Source organism: Salvelinus alpinus, chromosome 18 (genome assembly GCF_045679555.1).
Source record: "Salvelinus alpinus chromosome 18, SLU_Salpinus.1, whole genome shotgun sequence".
Classification (NCBI taxonomy): Eukaryota; Metazoa; Chordata; class Actinopteri; order Salmoniformes; family Salmonidae; genus Salvelinus; species Salvelinus alpinus.
In genome coordinates this window covers 12,212,413-12,231,810 of record NC_092103.1, presented here as the reverse complement: position 1 = coordinate 12,231,810, position 19,398 = coordinate 12,212,413, and the positions used below count along the sequence as shown (strand labels likewise).

Here is a 19,398-nt window from a genome sequence, read left to right as displayed (position 1 = left end):
AAGCTCCAGCGCTCAGGTCTGTTCAACGCTGGTCCGACCAATCTGACTCCACGCTTCAAGACTGCTTCGATCACGTGGATTGGGATATGTTCCGCATTGCGTCCAACAACAACACTGACGAATACGCTGATTCGGTGAGCGAGTTCATTAGAAAGTGTATCGGCGACATAATACCCACAGCAACGATTAAAACATTCCCAAACCAGAAACCGTGGATTGATGGCAGCATTTGCGTGAAACTGAAAGCGCGAACCACTGCTTTTAACCAGGGCAAGGTGACCGGAAACATGACCGAATACGAACAGTGTAGCTATTCCCTCCGCAAGGCAATCAAACAAGCTAAGTGCCAGTATAGAGACAAAGTAGAGTCGCAATTCAACAGCTCAGACACAAGAGGTATGTGGCAGGGTCTACAGTCAATCACGGATTACAAAAAGAAAACCAGCCCCGTCGCGGACCAGGATGTCTTCCTCCCAGACAGACTAAATCACTTTTTTGCTCGCTTTGAGGACAATACAGTGCCACTGACACGGCCCGCTACCAAAACCTGCGGGCTCTCCTTCACTGCATACTGCAGCCGAGGTGAGTAAAACATTTAAACGTGTTAACCCTCGCAAGGCTGCAGGCCCAGACGGCATTCCCAGCCGCGTCCTCAGAGCATGCGCAGACCAGCTGGCTGGTGTGTTTACGGACATATTCAATCAATCCTTATCCCAGTCTGCTGTTCCCCCATGCTTCAAGAGGGCCACCATTGTTCCTGTTCCCAAGAAAGCTAAGGTAACTGAGCTAAATGGGAATTGATGGAAATTTATGTAAAAATGTATCACTAGCCACTTTGAACTATGCCACTTTATGTTTATATACCCTACATTACTCATCTCATATGTATATACTGTACTCTATACCATCTACTGCATCTTGCCTATGCCGTTCTGTACCATCACTCATTCATATATCTTTATGTACATATTCTTTATCCCTTTACACTTGTGTGTATAAGGTAGTAGTTGTGGAATTGTTAGGTTAGATTACGCGTTGGTTATTACTGCATTGTCGGAACTAGAAGCACAAGCATTTCGCTACACTCGCATTAACATCTGCTAACCATGTGTATGTGACAAATAAAATTTGATTTGATTTTGGAAGACCCATTTGCGACCAAGCTTTAACTTCCTGACTGATGTCTTGAGATGTTGCTTTAATATATCCATATAATTTTCCTCCCTTATGATGCCATCTAATTCGTGAAGTGCACCAGTCCCTCCTGCAGCAATGCACCCCCACAACATGATACTGCCATCCCCGTGCTTCACGGTTGGGATGGTGTTCTTCGGCTTGCAAGCCTCCCCCTTTTTCCTCCAAACATGACGATGGTCATTATGGCCAAACAGTTTTATTTTTCTTTCATCAGACCATAGGACATTTCTCCAAAAAGGACAATCTTTGTCTCCATGTGCAGATGCAAACCGTAGTCTGGCTTTTTTATGGCGGTTTTGGAGCAGTGGCTTCTTCCTTGCTGAGCGGCCTTTCAGGTTATGTCGATATAGGACTCGTTTTACTGTGGATATATATACTTATGTACCTGTTTCCTCCAGCATATTCACAAGGTCCTTTGCTGTTGTTCTGGGATTGATTTGCACTTTTCGCACCAAAGTACGTTCATCTCTAGGAGACAGAACGCGTCTCCTTCCTGAGCGGTATGACGGCTGCGTGGTCCCATGGTGTTTATACTTGCATACTATTGTTTGTACAGATGAACGTGGTACCTTCGGGCGTTTGGAATTTGCTCCCAAGGATGAACCAGACTTGTGGAGGTCTACCATTTTCTTTGAGGTCTTGGATGATTTCTTTTGATTTTCCCATGATGTCAAGCAAAGAGGCACTGAGTTTGAAGGTAGGCCTTGAAATACATCCACAGCTACACCTCCAATTTACTCAAATTATGTAAATTAGCCTATCAGAAGCTTCTAAAGCCATGACATCATTTTCTGGAATTTTCCAAGCTGTTTTTAAAGGCAGTCAACTTAGTGTATATGTAAACTTTTGACCCACTGGAATTGTGGATTATAAGTGAATTATAAGTGAAATAATCTGTCTGTAAACAATTGTTGGGAAGATTACTGGTGTCATGCACAAAGTAGATGTCCTAACCGACTTGCCAAAACTATAGTTTGTTAACAATAACTTTTTGGAGTGGTTGAAAAACTAGTTTTAATGACTCCTAAGTGTAGGTAAACTTCCGACTTCAACTGTAACTAAATGTGGAAAAGGGGAAGGGTCTGAATACTTTCCGAATGCACTGTAACTAGGGCTGACCCCATTTAGTCGACTGGTCAATTGTTTCGGTCCATAAGCTGTTGGTCGACCAAGATTTCTTTAGTCGAGCAGTCGCAATTCATTTGTATTTTTTTTTAATGGTGCACAAGACACCAGTCTGATTCGCGACTGTCTCAGTGGACTAATCCATTGCGGAGGCCACGGGGATGGAACAGTCCATCGCTCTAAGACATGTGATACTGACATTGTATATGGTTATATTATGTAAAAAATAATGTTGCAACACTAATACATTTAATATTATTTTATAACAAATGCACTTTCTCCCGCGTTGGATACGGTCGTTGTCAACGGCTCTGAAACATTCTTTAGTGCGCTGTAGAATTGGATTGAGAACAATGCAGCGGAGGCAGCAGCAGAGACGAGGAAACAGCCCAAGACTAATTGTCTAATAAAATTGAGGAGAGAGGAAACCCCAACTTAATTAGGTCTATAATAAATAGCCTAACTGTTAAATGTGCCTGGCTTTACAAATCATATATATACACACACATACATATATACACAGAAATAAGACCGAGCTGGCCTTTGTTGCCTGTTTGAGTGTTTGTTTAATTGCTTGCCGATTCGTGAGAACCATTCGTGTAACTTACTTAAGCCTACAGTATATTTCAATAGTTATATAGGCTACTGTATCAATCAATCATTAATTTGTTCATGTCATCATCACACACCGTAGGAGACATTCAGGAATTGAAATGCAATCAAGCATAATTAAATATCATGGGGAGCTTTGAATAAGATGCCTAAACAATAAATAAACTGCAATTCACAAATGCATGCAGCTGTTTTTAGTCTGCTGTAATAAAGGCTCCATATTTATTATTTTTCATGAGAACAGACATATTCATTTAGTGTTGTTTACTGTTCCAAATGATCCCAACATTTTGTTATGTAATAGCAACTGTTTGGCACACATAATACTCACGTAACGCTTGCTCCAATACCCTCCTCTTTCTTCATCTCCAGGATTTTCCACAACTAAGTAACATGTCTTCCACAGATCTGACTTCCACTTTTCCTCCTGAGCAACCAGTAAACGAACCGGTTTGAGTTTATTTTTTCCGCATCCATTTTGCTGTCACGTGTTTGTTATAACCAATATATTGAGGTGATTATGGTCACATGTTTCAAATCAAATCTAATTTCAAGTTAAGAAAGCAAATATTTAGGGAATAGGGAAAGTTTCTCCTAAACAAAATAGGGATTTGGGAAACAGTATTTTTCAGTCAGAAACAAGAAAGAAACAAATGGCTGAAATGTTGCAGCATCAGCACGGACAGCACAATAAACACTTGCTGTGCGGTGGTACCTTTCGCTGCAGTAGGGAGGAGAGCGAGGCAATGTGCGCCAGTCACACAGGCACTCGCTGTCATATTTTTTTTAGCCCAGTGTGACCACCGGGGTCTTTGACTCATCTGTGTGTCTTAATAATTTAACCAAACAGTGTGCTTAAAGCATCAGACACGCTCAGTGCATATGTAGTTGATTTTATTAAAACACATAGGGTGTGCCTGTCTATATATGGAAAAATAAGGTTAAACATTTCGACCGATCGATTGGTCAAAAGAACAGGACCACTCTCGGTCAACCAAGATTTTTTTAATGTAACAAACACTTGTGTGATTACGTAGTCCAGCTGGTGTCACTCAGAGACATCCAGAGACCTGAGCTACCCAATCACATGATTGATTCCCTTAACTCAGCGATTCATCCTCAGCGTCTTATGCGCTCTATTGAAATTCTAAAGCCCGATATAACAAAGCATTTCTTTTAGTCGCCCCCTCTCTCATTTTCCCCTGCGGTACGATATGCGGAGGCGGATGTCACTTCGAAGTCAGTCCCTGAATACAGAGGCAGTGATGGTTATGACAAGCCTTGATGTTGATGATGTTAAGACACGGCAAAAATGGTGAGGTTTGAGACAGGCCCTGTTCATTCATCCTCAGCACATCCCACTGTTCCTAGGGCCGGTGGAGGGACAGGATGGCAGCAGGTTGTTGAAGTAAATGGAGATGCCATTGTGCCCGGGGAGAGGGGCACGTGTCTGCTCTGCTCCTCACACGTAGACAGACTGGATCTCCTCCTCCTGAATACTGAGCAGCTTCCAAAGGCGTTTGGCCGCATCCGGATACTGGGTTGAGGCAAACCGGTCATTACAGGGAGCGTCTCATCTCAGCGCTCCACTAAGCTTCCCGTCAGTATCCACCCAAAGTCATTTCTTTACACACTACTGAAATGACAGAGCGGAGTTACTAACAGCAGACGCCAAGGGATAGGCATTCTACAGATTCCTCCACAGTATCAACACAAACCAGTCAGAAAAGCAAAGTAAGGATTTAATAAATCCTGCTACATAAAAGAGGATGATCAAAAACAACTAGGGCCTATTGTTCATGCCTTGAACCTCAAACTAATAGGGGTTTCTAACAGCTAACTATAACCAGTGCTGAAGACACCGCGGTAACCTAGATTAAAAACATGGCTGTTGGCAGGGGGTCCACGTATGGCTAATTTCACAGGTTCGGAGTGGATTCATCACTTTACAACGTTCTCTAGTATCGCCTACACCTCTTCCCCTCCTTGTGTAGCCATGGAAATAGCCTAATACTGAGGACACTGCCAGGGACAGTTTTCGCCATTTCCTATTGTCCCTGATCACCCCATCATCACCAAGAGCCTTTTCTGTCCTGGGCTGCTGCAATATCCATTGTAGAAGCAAACTGTGACAAACGCAATGAATTTATGGAACAAACAGTTTCAGGCCATGAAGATATCGGAGGATGATAACAGCCCGTTGCTGCTTCTTTTTTTACTCAGGGTGTGGATTCAACAAGAAACAGAAGAGGAGAAATAGAAGCGAGACTGGCACAGCAACAGAGTCCCATGACAAATGGTGCCACTCGGAAAGAGCTAAAGTATTCTATTATATACTTCAACAAAATAATGCCCCTGTAAGCTGGAAATGTATGACAAATGGAAAACAGAAGACTTGAGCAGCCACGGGCGAGCTTCTCTTCAATTCTTTCCCTGGGTTATGGAGGCGGAGGGACAGAGGAGCGAGGTGGGGGGACAGGGGCAGAGGAAGCAAATGCGAGCAGTGGATCTTTAAAACGCACATAGGCAGACCACTAAGGAGATAAAAACAAGAAGCTAACTGAATGGGTTCAGGAAGCAAGTGTGATCAACTATTTATTTATTTATTTAGCCGAGTATCGAAGGAGAGATTAGCTGGGCATTGAATGACGCTAGACAGGTGAGAGCATTGAGGACTGACTGACTGTGCCTCTAGTCTCTTTACGGGGGGGTTAAAGTAACACGTACTGCACCTGAGTGGTAGAATCTCCATGAAATAATCTGTGCCACAAGATCACTTCTTAACTACCACATGAATGGCACACATCTCTGAATTAAATGCACCAACAAAACATCAGCAAGCTTAGTACATTTTCAAGTTCACTCTTCTCTCTCAAGGCGGGCTGTAGACCTTTACTTCCATTCCAGTTGAGTCGCTCATTTCTTTATTAGTTTTGACAACAGAAATTACAAGTGGAATGGGTTATGAGGACGGAGAATGCTCAGAACAGAATATCATTAGTATGCTAATTAGAATCCACACTTACAGTATTTGCATATTGCACGGAGAGATCACGCAGATGGCTCTATCTCTGGCTCACACACTCAGTTCTCCCTCTTTCTTAGGAAGAAATCAGGGCAATTTTGTGTTAGCATTAAGTTAAGTGGAGTCCAGGTAATTACAAACAGTGAGTTGCCGTGTACTCACTTTTAGAGGTTAGAGTGGGAAGGGGACTAGAACACACCTGACAGACTGGATGTAGCCTAAACACCTACAAAAAGCTCCCTTGGAAATATCTAGGAGCCCCATGAATTGCACCGTGTCAGCTAAATGCTGACCTCTCACTTTCCCATAATCTCCTCTATAACTCCTGGGTCTCCCTCCTAGGTAAAATACCTGTGACTCACTGGACAGTCAATTAAAGGGCTATATAGTAGCAGGGAAACAGAGCTGTGGCCTTAGAAAAGGCTTACTTGGCCTCTCCTATCTGAAAAACTCATAAAAACACAATTATAGTCCAGTCCAGCACAAAGTACCATCCGAACAAACACACATGGTGTTTCTCAAAATACATACTAGCACAGGAGGGTCAGAGTACGAGTCCAAATCAAAGTATGCCAAACGGAGCACAGAGGGCACTCTCGAATGCGTGCTCCGTTTGTACATATCTTGAAGCATGCACCGATGCAAGCTTCAACGGAAAGTATGCAAAGAAATATGACGCAACTACGTAAAAAATTACACACATTTTCTTGAAATCAATGGTGGCCAATATTTTAGCTGAAGTGAGAGAAAATACACTCTGACTTTGAATGAAATGTTGCCTATTGGCCTCCCGAGTGGCGCAGCGGTCTTAGGCACCGCGTCTCAGTGTTGCGGCATCACGACAGCCACGGGTTCAATCCCAGGCTGTGTCACAACCAGCCGTGACTGGGAGTCCCATATGGCGATGCACAATTGGCCCAGCGTCTTCCGACACATTGGTGCAGCTGGCTTCCGGGTTTAGCGAGCGGGTGTTAAGAAGCGCGGCTTGGCGGGTCATGTTAAGGAGGACGCATGACTCGACCTTCGCCTCTCCCGAGCTCGTTGGGGAGTTGCAGCGATGAGACAAGATCGTAATCACGAAATTGGGGAGAAAAAATAAGTAATAAATAATAATAAATGTTGCCTATTCACCTCTCAATAGTTTTACTTCATACCTTAATAAATACATGCTGTGTTAATTTTGGCATGGTTACCTGCCTACCATACCCACTGTAGTGTGTGTAGACCGCAAGTCAATAGAGCTAACTGGCTAGCTACTACTGTTAGCTAACTAGATAGCCACAAAGAATTGTTAGCTAGCTACCCATGTAGAATTCACATCTATATTGGATAACATTGGTTTTAGGTCATTTTTGCTGGTTATACTATCTGGTTAGCTACATTATTACGATTCACATATAGCTAGCTGATAGTTATGAAGTAAAACTTTTGTTTTGTGTGTATCTTGTTTAGTCTCTATTGCCATTGTTCTGGCTAGACCGCTGCTCCCAAGTGGCGCAGCGGTCTAAGACACTGCATCTCAGTGCTAGAGGTGTCACTACAGACACTGTGGTTCGAATCCAGCCTGTTTCACCACCGGCCGCGATTGGGTGTCCCATAGGGCGGAGCACAACTGGCCCAGCGTCGCCCGGGTTTGGCCATCATTGTAAATAAGAGTTTGTTCTTCACTGACTTGCCTAGTTAAATAAAGGTTAAATAAATAAATAAATACAAATAAAACGGAAGGTTCAGTGAATGTGTAAGTCCATAGTAAGTCAATAGGGCTAACTGGCAAGCCACGAAGAATTGCTAGCTAGCTACCCACGAAGAATAAACATCTACTGTACCTTGCATAACATTCGTTTTAGGTCATTTCTGCCTGTTTAACTAGATAGCTGGCTAGCTAAATTACAACGATTCACATATACAGTGTATCTAGCTGATAATTCTGAAGTAAAACTTTAGCTTGGTGTACATCTTGTTTCGTCTATATTGTTGCCATTGTCCTGGCTGGAAGAAGGTTCAGTGAATGGGGAGATGCAGCGTGAGGTAATACAGTACGGGGCGTGAGAGTGTTTATTAAATGTTATGTTTTATGTGTCCTCCACACCCTTGTCCTCACAAGACCATACTCAACAGAACTTCCTTGGAGAACGCACGTGGAGCACGAGTGTGGGGAGCACGGTAGCATGCATATCGAGAAACACCGAGGACTCAATAACCCGAAGCAATGTAACTAGCAGGAGCAACCCTCTCATCTGCCTTAGAACAGCATCTCTGAACCGACATGCTGTGCTGCCAGGGCCACAGCAACTCATTAGCACAGAGAGACTAACCGCACTGCACATTAGTGAAGACTGTAAAGGAGAATACATTCTCTCTGTTCATAAACACTGAGGTCTGGGGAGCAACCAACTGGCTGGCTGGCTGGCAGGAACACTGCACCCTGCAGAGCTGTATTAGAGGGCCGTGATCTGGCAAACACAGAACCAGCCATAAACATCCACAGCGTCTAGAACAGCACTGCTCACATAAAAGGCAGAGAATTGGCCAGGAAGGTGGAGGGAGGGATGGTGGCATTTTAATTAAAAGGAAAAAGGGGTAATAAAGAAAAGGGTCTTGAGATGGAGACTATGGCGACATTCTTTGGGAAAGCTTCATTAGCATTTTAATATGCATCATTGTGTCAGTTATTATTATCGCTGTCATCATACCCTCACGGAAATCAATCCAAATCTAAATGTCATTGCATGCCTCCTGAAGCAGACAGGGACAGAATTCAGATATACAAAGCCACAGCAGTGACAACCCAGCCGGTGGATGATCAGGAGTCATTGAACGCTAACGGCTTACTTAATAGCCATAACTACAACCTACACTACTGTGGTGTAGGAATACAAAGAACCTCACTGCGGAACCCCACACAGAATCCCTCTACCGGAATAATTCCAAACAATAAAACAGGCTATTTGGATCTTGGATGCTGATTGGTTGATAGGAGTTAGTAACCACAATCCCGGGTAATGACTTGACTAAATGAATTGACTCAACCTTACCTACATGTACAAATTACCTCAACTAACCTGTACCCCGCACACTGACTCTGTACCGGTACCCTATGTATATAGCCTCGTTATTGTTATTTTATTACTTTTTATTATTTTTTACCTTGGTTTATTTGGTAAATATTTCCTTAAATCTTCTTGAACTGCACTGTTGGCTAAGGGCTTGTAAGTAAGCATTTCACGGTAAGGTCTACACTTGTTGTAGTCGGCGCATGTGACAAATAAAGTTTGATTTGATAATGCCTGTTAACAGTTCCATTTGAATCCATGCGCATCCACTGTCCGACAGCCTAGCCAGGTAATTTATGCACTTCATCTCCCCTGGGAAAAAACGTCTACAATAGTTCCCTGTGCTACTAGTCTAGCATTTGGTTTGCAACAGTTGGGGTTTGTCTAAAACCTGCTGTCTGCTTCTCCGATCCGTGCCATGCATATGAACGTGACGAGACTGACAGATTCTCTGGTTATAATGAATATATCCAAAGAAACGGCAAAAGAAACAAAGGTAAAACAAACAAAAATGCACATAGCTTGCTGTAATTTCAGCTGCTTGATGTGATTGTGTGTTTGCTTTAGTTGGCTAGGCTAGCAAAGGAGAAAGTGCTAGTCTCATAGCAACCTTTTTGGCCAGGGGTGTCAAACTCATTCCATTGAGGGCCTTGTGTCTGCAGGTTCTTGGTTTAACTTTTCAATTAAGCCCGAGACAACCAGGTGTGGGGAGTTCCTTACTAATTAGTGACCTTAATTCATCAATCAAGCACAAGGGAGGACCGAAAACCCGCATAGACTTGGCACTCGGTGGAATGAGTTTGACATCTGTGGCTTAGAACGTCCATGCCAATAGAATGGACGACCAGCCCATCTGGCTTGCAACTTCAGGATTCCAGAACAAACGACTGGCTTTTCTCAGACTATATCGTAAGGTGGAAGGATTAAATCAAACAAATTTACTAAATAAAAAAATGAAAACATGCCATTAAATCTGTTTTTTTGTTATACGCTGGCAACCGTTTTATAAAAGCAATAAGGGCCACGAACCCAGGAATTATCTTGAATAACAACCTCCTAAGGGCTGTTTCCCCGTCCCTCTGCTCTGCGTCAGGCCTAAGAACAGCCCTTAGTCGGGAGTTATTCACACGATAGTTCTCAGGCCTTATTGCTAAAATATTCCCAGGAAGATAACTATCAGAGAGAACTGTAATGTTTGGACATGATGGATATCACAGCATGTGGCTATACTGTACAGTCGTGGCCAAAAGCTTTGAGAAGGACACAAATATTAATTTCCACAAAGTTTGCTGCTTCAGTGTCTTTAGATATTTTTGTCAGATGTTACTATGGAATACTGAAATATAATTACAAGCATTTCATAAGTGTCAAAAGGTTTATTGACAATTACATGAAGTTGATGCAAAGAGTAAATATATGCAGTGTTGACCCTTCTTTTTCAAGACCTCTGCAATCTGCCCTGGCATGCTGTCAATTAACTTCTGGACTACATCCTGACTGATGGCAGCCCATTTTTGCATAATCAATGCTTGGAGTTTGTCAGAATTTGTGGGTTTTGGTTTGTCCACCCGCCTCTTGAGGGTTGAACACAAGTTCTTAATGGGATTAAGGTCTGGGGAGTTTCCTGGCCATGGACCCAAAAGATTGATGTTTTGTTCCCTGAGCCACTTAGTTATCACTTTTGCCTCATGGCAAGGTGCTCCATCATGCTGGAAAAGGCATTGTTCATCACCAAACTGTTCCTGGATGGTTGGGAGAAGTTGCTCTCGGAGAATGTGTTGGTACCATTCTTTATTCATGGCTGTGTTCTTAGGCAAAATTGTGAGTGAATCCACTCCCTTGGCTGAGAAGCAACCCCACACATTAATGGTCTCAGGATGCTTTACTGTTGGCATGACACAGGACTGATGGTAGCACTCACCTTGTCTTCTCCGAACAAGCTTTTTTCCGGATTCCCCAAACAATTGGAAAGGGGATTCATCAGAGAAAATGACTTTACCCCAGTCCTCAGCAGTCCAATCCCTGTACCCTTTGCAGAATATCAGTCTGTCCCTGATGTTTTTCCTGGAGAGAAGTGGCTTCTTTGCTGCCCTTCTTGACACCAGGCCATCCTCCAAAAGTCTTTGCCTCACTGTGCGTGCAGATGCACTCACACCTGCCTGCTGCCATTCCTGAGCAAGCTCTGTACTGGTGGTGCCCCGATCCCGCAGCTGAATCAACTTTAGGAGACGGTCCTGGCGCTTGCTGGACTTTCTTGGGCGCCCTGAAGCCTTCTTCACAACAATTGAACCGCTCTCCTTGAAGTTCTTGATGATCCGATAAATGGTTGATTTAGGTGCAATCTTACTGGCAGCAATATCCTTGCCTGTGAAGCCCTTTTTGTGCAAAGCAATGATGATGGCACGTGTTTCCTTGCAGGTAACCATGGATGACAGAGGAAGAACAATGATTCCAAGCACCACCCTCCTTTTGAAGCTTCCCGTCTGTTATTCAAACTCAATCAGCATGACAGAGTGATCTCTAGCCTTGTCCTCGTCAACACTCACACCTGTGTTAACGAGAGAATCACTGACATGTCAGCTGGTCCTTTTGTGGCAGGGCTGAAATGCAGTGGAAATGTTTTTTGGGGATTCAGTTCATTTGCATGGCAAAGAGGGACTTTGCAATTAATTGCAATTCATCTGATCACTCTTCATAACATTCTGGAGTTTATGCAAATTGCCATCATACAAACTAATATGTAAAATGTATATTTGTGTCATTCTCAAAACTTTTGGCCACGATTGTAGTCTCCATTGTCACTAGAATGTTGCGTCAATACTGTACTAACAATGTGTTACTTATAATCAACATACTATAGAAACTGAGTGTGGTCAAAATCTCAAAAAATGGATTTAGTAGAAAAGAGAGAGGAGGTACTATCCTCAACTCTGACCTATCTACGCATTATGATTACCTTGCAGCAGACAACCGGGTACCACAAATCCTCTCATTTCCAGTATGAAAGGTCTGTGAGAAGGGATGTCGTGGCTCAGATTAAGCCTCTTCTCTGGACTGACTTGGATCCTGTAGCTTTCCCTGAGATCAGACCAGGCCTCTAACACTGACACCTGGAACCGGACTATGACATCAAGAGGGCCACATACATTTACATTTACATTTAAGTCATTTAGCAGACGCTCTTATCCAGAGCGACATACCCCTCCTCACCCTGTTCCACTTGTGTTCACTTACAATTACTACCTCCGCTAGCAAAGAATGTCTCAATGCCTCTAGATTTACCTGAACCGATTGGTCCATTTCACTATGACTTAACGATTGAGTTGGAATATCATGGTTTGAGCGGGAATCGCTTGGGTAACAATGTGTGTGCAGACACGTGCGTGCTGGCGGAGCAAGCCCTTACCTTGCGGCCGTCGCTTGCGTGGCAGTTGACGTTTAACGAAGTGAGCAGGGCCATGAGCTTCTCTTCATTTCCACTCCTGCAGCGGAAGAAAACAATAGAAAATAGGGATCGAAAAAACTAAAAAATATACACCATGCCCCGCATTAGATATACCCCAACGAGTGAGCGAGAACGAGAGATAGAAAGAGAAGGGAGGAATGGAGGAGTATCATTAGCTAAAAAAGGAGAATAACAAAAGGCTAGGAGAGTGGAAAACTTGCCCAGGGAGTTGCCCAAAATGGACAGAACGGCGATCTAAACTAAAGAGCATTATTTATGTCTGCAGTCAAAACCAGTCTTCAGATCTCTGAACACACTGGTCAAGATAGTTAGGTAACAGAAAACAACAAGTGAAAAACACTGACGCAGTATAATTTATTTCCTTATCCCAACAGAGACTTCCTTTTTGCCAAAGGCTATGCATGGCTGTAGAGAGATTCAGAGAGAAGGCTTCCGGATAACAGAGTCAGCATCTCTACCTGCTGTGGAGGTCTTTCCTGTGTTCTGCTCTACCATCCCAAAACACAGCAGGACATTACACATTGAACAGACTCTAACAGCCGGTCCTGAAGTCTGGTCCAGGGTGATGGTCCAGTGTGGTCAGGAGACAAGTAAAGCCTCAGCATCTCCTTCCAGGGTCACTGAAGCCAAGGGCCACCCTCTCCGCTCCACTCTCAGTTCTCAATGTGACTGCATGGCACTTCGAAGGATCCACAGTTAAGAGCCAGGGGGGTAAAAGACAGTCCTGAATATGGGATGGACAAAATAAAAAACTACAGTAAGGCCCTACTACTGTGCTGGGTCAGGGTAATCCTACTCATTCTCCTCTATCCGTGTGTCTCTTCACCCTTTGGCTGTTACCAGAAGCCCTGCTGCCTGCTCTGTTCTGGATCAGGGTGGCCGTGCCAGTCAGTCTTAATGTTGGCACGATCTGAGAGTTTATTTATTAGGGATGCCCTCTGCCTCCTGTGGTTGGTGCACGGTGCCCAGACACGGTGACGGGAGGCCTGGCCAGGATGCACTACCCTGGCAGCGGAGCCGGCCAGTCTCCGCATTACCCAGATGACGACAACTCTTTCAGGCCGTCAGAGAAAGGAAGAAAGGGATCTTTCTCCCCCCACCTCTCTTTCTCTTTCGTTCCCCCTGTATCAACCTTTGCCAAAGTTCCTTCAGCGAAGATGCATTCATAGTCAGTGGCTTTGCTTTCTTCTGTTCCTCTCTTCTCTCCTTCTCCTTCCGCCAGTAGACAACGCTAACTGGGCTTAAGTGAAAACAAGAGATTCTTAATTGAGATGCACAACAACATCCCAAGGTTTAGCAGAGAGTGGAGGCCACAGGATTAAAGCTAGTGTGTTTGTCAGTTTCATCTTCCTAATTACCAGGGCGCTAAGATGGAGCCCATACAGAGTAAACCTCCTGTCATAAGTCAATCAGCTATATGAGGCTCGCCCCCTCCATGATACAGACATCTCAGAAGAGCCTTATTCCTTACCGCAGAATAACCAATAGCAGGCCTCATCTTAATTAGAAGTGCTGAAAGAAAAGCCCTGGATGGATGGAGCTCCATACAGTACATGTGATTGTTGTGAACATAGTGAGTGGTACATTACATTATACTCCATGGCAACCCCTCTCATGGTTTCAACCGACTAACTGCGTTCCCAGATAATGAAGACGGACTCTTTATAGTTCTCATCTCTGCCTGCCTTCATTCCCCCAGTGCGTATTCTGATTCAGTCATTAAAGACAGATTTCATGTGTTCTAGTAGGGTCTGCTGGCCAAGGGCCCACAGAGGCAGGAACTTCAGTATAATAAGCTGAATGTGACATACATGCCTTGCACCACAAGACATGTTCAGGTGGTTCAAAGCACGACTATAACAGACTTTGCTATGCTGGGGTGGCCATTGTGCGGAGGAAACTGTGTGCGTGGAGCGACCACAACAGCCATTGTGGGGCAGCCTGTATGTCCTTCATTTGTAGGAACAAGAGAGAAATCCCCTCATGCTTATAGCGGACATGACAGGAGTTCCCAGTGGGCATAGGGAGTTCGTGTTCAGGCAGCAGGAGCATCGAGAGCTGGGCGGACAGAGGGTGGGAGCACAGAGCAGGAAACCAGGGAATCTCAGCTGTTCAGATGACAGGAGAAAGACTCAGTACTGCTCCTCCTCCTCTCTCTGGGGGCTTCACTCCTTCCCAAAGTGCACCTCTCGAGGGATGGCCGTGTAAACTGTGAACCCGCTGGCCAATCAGAAATATCCATCCACCACATCATCTGCAACGGTGTTGTCATGTCAGTCATTACAGCCATAGAGAGAGATAACCCCTACTCTGAATCCCAGCTGCCTCCGGACCAGACGGTCTATCTAGCCTTCTGTTGTTATATCCCTGCAGCAGGGATCATGAACTAGATTCAGCCGCAGGCCGTTTTTGCTGTTGTTGAGCGGATGGTAGTGGGCAAGAACATAATTACGAATCATTTATAGACTGCAAATTGACCGCAAGAAGCTCAAACAGATATGTTTGACTAAAACATAATCATTTGAAAACTTTGTATATGATCACGTGTCTCTCGATTATGTGTGGGAATACTTGAAAACAGATTTCTTAAATTAAAATAACTCGGAGCTGACTTCCTGGTGTTTTTACAGTATTTTATGTCCTACAATGAACAGACAAAAACGGTTTGGTAATTTATTTGCTCATAAAAACACCATTTGGGGCACCCTGTCCAAAAGGGTCCTTCCATATAATTTCAATCACTTTCTGACATGTTTGCCCACTGTAGAAGTGGTCATAAAAAGGGACTTTTTGGACATGAATGCCAAAACATTCAGGAGATAGAAGTTCTCAAAGTTGACCCATTTTGCATACCCCACCCTACCATGAGACATCCATGCCGTTGTCACTGAAAAAGATAAACGGTTGAGTTCGATATCATTTGAAAGCTCACAAAACGGGTTGTCAAACAATTTTATAATAACAAATGTAAAAATATATACAGTACCAGTCAAAAGTTTGAACAGAACTACTCATTCAAGGGTACATCTTTATTTGGACTATTTTCTACATTGTAGAATAATAGTGAAGACATCAAAACTATGAAATAACACATATGGAATCATGTAGTAACCAAAAAAGTGTTAAACAAGTCAAAACATATTTTAGAGTCTTCAAAGTAGCCACCCTTTGCCTTGATGACAGCTTTGCAAACTCTCGGCATGGTCTCAAACAGCTTCACCTGGAATACTTTTCCAACAGTCTTGAAGGAGTTCCCACATATGATGAGCACTTCTTGGCTGCTTTTCCTTCACTCTGTGGTCCAACTCATCCCAAACCATCTCAATTGGGTTGAGGTCGGGTGATTGTGGAGGCCAGGTCATCTGATGCAGCACTCCATACCTCTCCTTCTTGATCAAATAGCCCTTACGCAGCCTGGAGGTGTGTTGGGTCATTGTCCTGTTGAAAAACAAATGATAGTCCCACTAAGCCCAAACCAGATGGATGGTGTATCGCTGCAGAATGCAGTGGTAGCCATTGCTGGTTAAGTGTGCCTTGAATTGTAAATAAATCACAGACAGTGTCACCAGCAAAGCACCCCCACACCATAACACCACCTCCTCCATGCTTCACGGTGGGAACCACACATGCGGAGACCATCCACTCACCTACTCTGCATCTCACAAATACACAGCGGTTGGAACCAAAAATCTCAAATTTGGACTCATCAGACCAAAGGACAGATTTTCACCGGTCTAATGTCCATTGATCGTGTCTCTTCTTATTATTGGTGTCCTTTATTAGTGGTTTCTTTGCAGCAATTTGACCATGAAGGACTGATTCACGTAGTCTCCTCTGAAAAGTTGATGTTGAGATGTGTCTTGTTACTTGAACTCTGTGAAGCATTTATTTGGGCTGCAATTCCTGAGGCTGGTAACTCTAATGAACTTATCCTCTGCAGCAGAGGTAACTCTGTGTCTTTCTTTCCTGTGGTGGTCCTCATGAGAGCCAGTTTCATCATAGCACTTGATGGTTTTTGCGACTGCACTTGAAGAAACTTACAAAGTTCTTGACATTTTCTGGATTGACTGACCTTCATGTCTTAAAGTAATGATGGACTGTCTTTTTACTTTGCTTATTTGAGCTGTTCTTGCCATAATATGGACTGTTGCGTTTGAGCCAATCAGTTGTGTTGTGACAAGGTAGGGGTGGGTATACAGAAGATAGCCTTATTTGGTAAAAGACCAAGTCCATATTATGTCAAGAACAGCTCAAATAAGCAAAGAAATGACAGTCCATCAGGAATTTAAGACATGAAGGTCAGTCAATCCAGAAAATGTCAAGAACTTTGAAAGTTTCTTCAAATGCAGTCGCAAAAACCATCAAGTGCTATAACGAAACTGGCCCTATGAGGACCACCACAGGAAAGGAAGACCCAGAGTTACCTCTGCAGCAGAGGATAAGTTCATTTGAGTAACCAGTCTCAGAAACGGATGTCTCACGGTAGGGTGGGGGTATGCAAAATGGCTCAACTTTGAGGGCTTCTATCACATGAATGTTTTTGCATTCAGGTCCAAAAAGTCACTTTCTGACCACTTTGCCACGGGCAAACATGTTTGGAAGGTTTTGCAGTCGGAAAGTGATTAAAATCAAATGGATTAACCTTATATGATCCATTCTGGTTCTACTCTGGTCTCTGGTCGGTGAGCTAGCACCTTACCAAGGAACTCAGTCTGGACTCCGGTCAGTGTGTCTTAACATAATGTGTTCTGTGTTGATTGAATGAGACGTCGCTGTCCTGCCACCCACACCAAGCAGAAGTAACAACTAACCCTCCACACAGACATGGGACTTCCTCAATTGGATTTGCTCAACTCCTGCGTTCTCTGTCCTCTCTCGCCCCCTTCTGAAAAAGGTCAAAGGTAATCGAGGAGTGGGAACGTGGACGAAAATGCTCTTGAATGAAATGAGAAGCTCCTTCTCCACTCGCGCGTCATCAGGCCAATGACATTTACAGGGGGGTGGATCCCAAAATGTATGTGTAAAGTGCTAAAAAAATAAATTAAGTTAGTGGTGCAAGACAGTTTATAGCTAAACGGATACGTAGCTTTTTGTCTTTAAATGTGTGCATGTTTTTCTCCTCTGACAATACAACAGCTGATTCATAAGGTGGTGTGGCAGATATCAGAACTCTTCCGCGGTTGGAAACATTTGTGCTTCCTTGCCAAACGGAGGCTATTGAGGGGGGAGGGGGGTCATCTTCCGTTTGCCTACTAACTAATTGACACGCTCCTCGACCACATCGGTTTCCGGGGCACGGAAGTGAAAGGACGGACTTCTGCCCAAACGAGAAAGGTCCACACACAGTCCACGTGGGTATCCCTTCACAATAACAACCCTCACCGTGCACCAGCACTCCCAAACCACACGCTCAGCCCTTTCACAACACCTGTCTGCTAATGCCGGAGGGGAAGAGGGGAGATGGAGATTAAAAGGAGGAGAGATATGGAGAGAGGATGAGAGGGGAGCTTGTACTCACCTAGCCGCCTCCAGGAGTTCGTCTTTCTTGTATTCACCTAAATGGTTGCAGAAAATCATAGTGTCAGAGACGGGCAGGGAGAGAGACGCACAGCAGCAGCACAGAGCCAGTGTCACAGTCAAGAGAGAGGCAGCTACGGCACAGAGAGAAAAGAGAGAAACACACACAGACACTGTGTGGGAGAACACACACACACGGTGCAGCAGAGCACCCACACAGACAGAGAACCTTCCTCAATGCCTGCCTATTTCTCTCTCCTTACGGCTCTCTCTCGCTCTCCCTCTGTTTTCTCTCTCCCCCTCCCCTCCCTCGCACATCTCTCTCTTGGCTTGGGTGGCGTAGCTCAGTGCACACCCCTTTGGCTGATGTTGCCGTGACGTTGGGCAGCCTCTGCACACAGCATTATCATCCTCTAGGAGACGGCTTGTTTCAATCTTCAAATTAAACGACTTTCTTTCTCTCTCTCACACACACACATCCAACCAACGTCTCCTCCTGTTTTTCTGTTAGCACAGGAGGGGTTGCCGTGATAACAGAAGGGAAATAGATATCATAAACAGAAGTGGTCCCACCCTCATCCTCCCTTCTCCCTCTCATCCCTCCATCCCACAGCCCTGCCCCCGCCACTACAGTCGCAACAAATTCCATCCCCCTCTCCCTCCTTCCGACCCCCCTTAATTTCCTCTCCATCCCCCCATCCCCTGTGTGTGTGCTTTCTCTGCCAGGACCTGAGGAGACTGAGCGGGAGACGGGGAACGAGGAGGAAGAATGAATAACATGATGAAAGAGGAGTGATTAAGGGTCCTGCGACAACATGCGTGGATTTGACAGGACATGCCTGAGGGGTGCCACAGAGCTGGAGGGAGGGAGAGAGAGAAAGCATTCTGGAACACAAAAAGAATACACGCAGAGTCAGACACAGTGGCTTAATTGGAGGAGTCCTTTGTTTCCATTCCAACAGCCGGGGATGTGGAGACAGGGAGGGAGGCTGCCTGGTGTTAAGATCAGAACACACAGAATACATCCAGGGGAGGGGGGGGCTCTGGGGGCTGGCTGGGGTTAGATGACTATGGCTGGGATGGACTCCCATACAAAGAGAGGGGACAGGTCTAGGCAGGCTTTTAGGTCTCTATGGACATAATACATTTAACTCAGAGACATATGGGCAGCAAGATCAAACAAACAACACCCCTCCTCTCCTGAGATAAAGCAAGGTGAGAGGAGAGCACACACACCATATTTCCTCGCCCTGTGTTCTTAGTAGTGATGCCCCTGCACTCAGTAACCCTCCCTAATATTTGATTGGCAGCTGACGGGGACATAGTGATAGACTGACTGGAATGGCTGGACCCCAGAGGGCAGTTAATGGATGCCATGAATTACATTGTGTTTCTGAGGGGGA

The 19,398-nt window shown here is 44.6% G+C and overlaps 1 protein-coding gene across 4 annotated transcripts in view; it reads right to left on the bottom strand.

Moving 5' to 3' along the window:
• LOC139543782 (poly [ADP-ribose] polymerase tankyrase-1-like) overlaps positions 1 to 19,398 on the bottom strand; it is a 117,495-nt gene that overhangs the window by 38,633 nt on the left and 59,464 nt on the right. For all 4 annotated transcript variants that reach the window (XM_071350189.1, XM_071350190.1, XM_071350191.1 and 1 more), the window contains exons 4-5: positions 17,997 to 18,033; positions 12,419 to 12,494 (exon numbers count right to left, since the gene is read on the bottom strand). In XM_071350189.1, the coding sequence (XP_071206290.1) occupies positions 12,419 to 12,494; positions 17,997 to 18,033 (113 nt within the window). The remainder of the gene's footprint in view (positions 1 to 12,418; positions 12,495 to 17,996; positions 18,034 to 19,398) is intronic.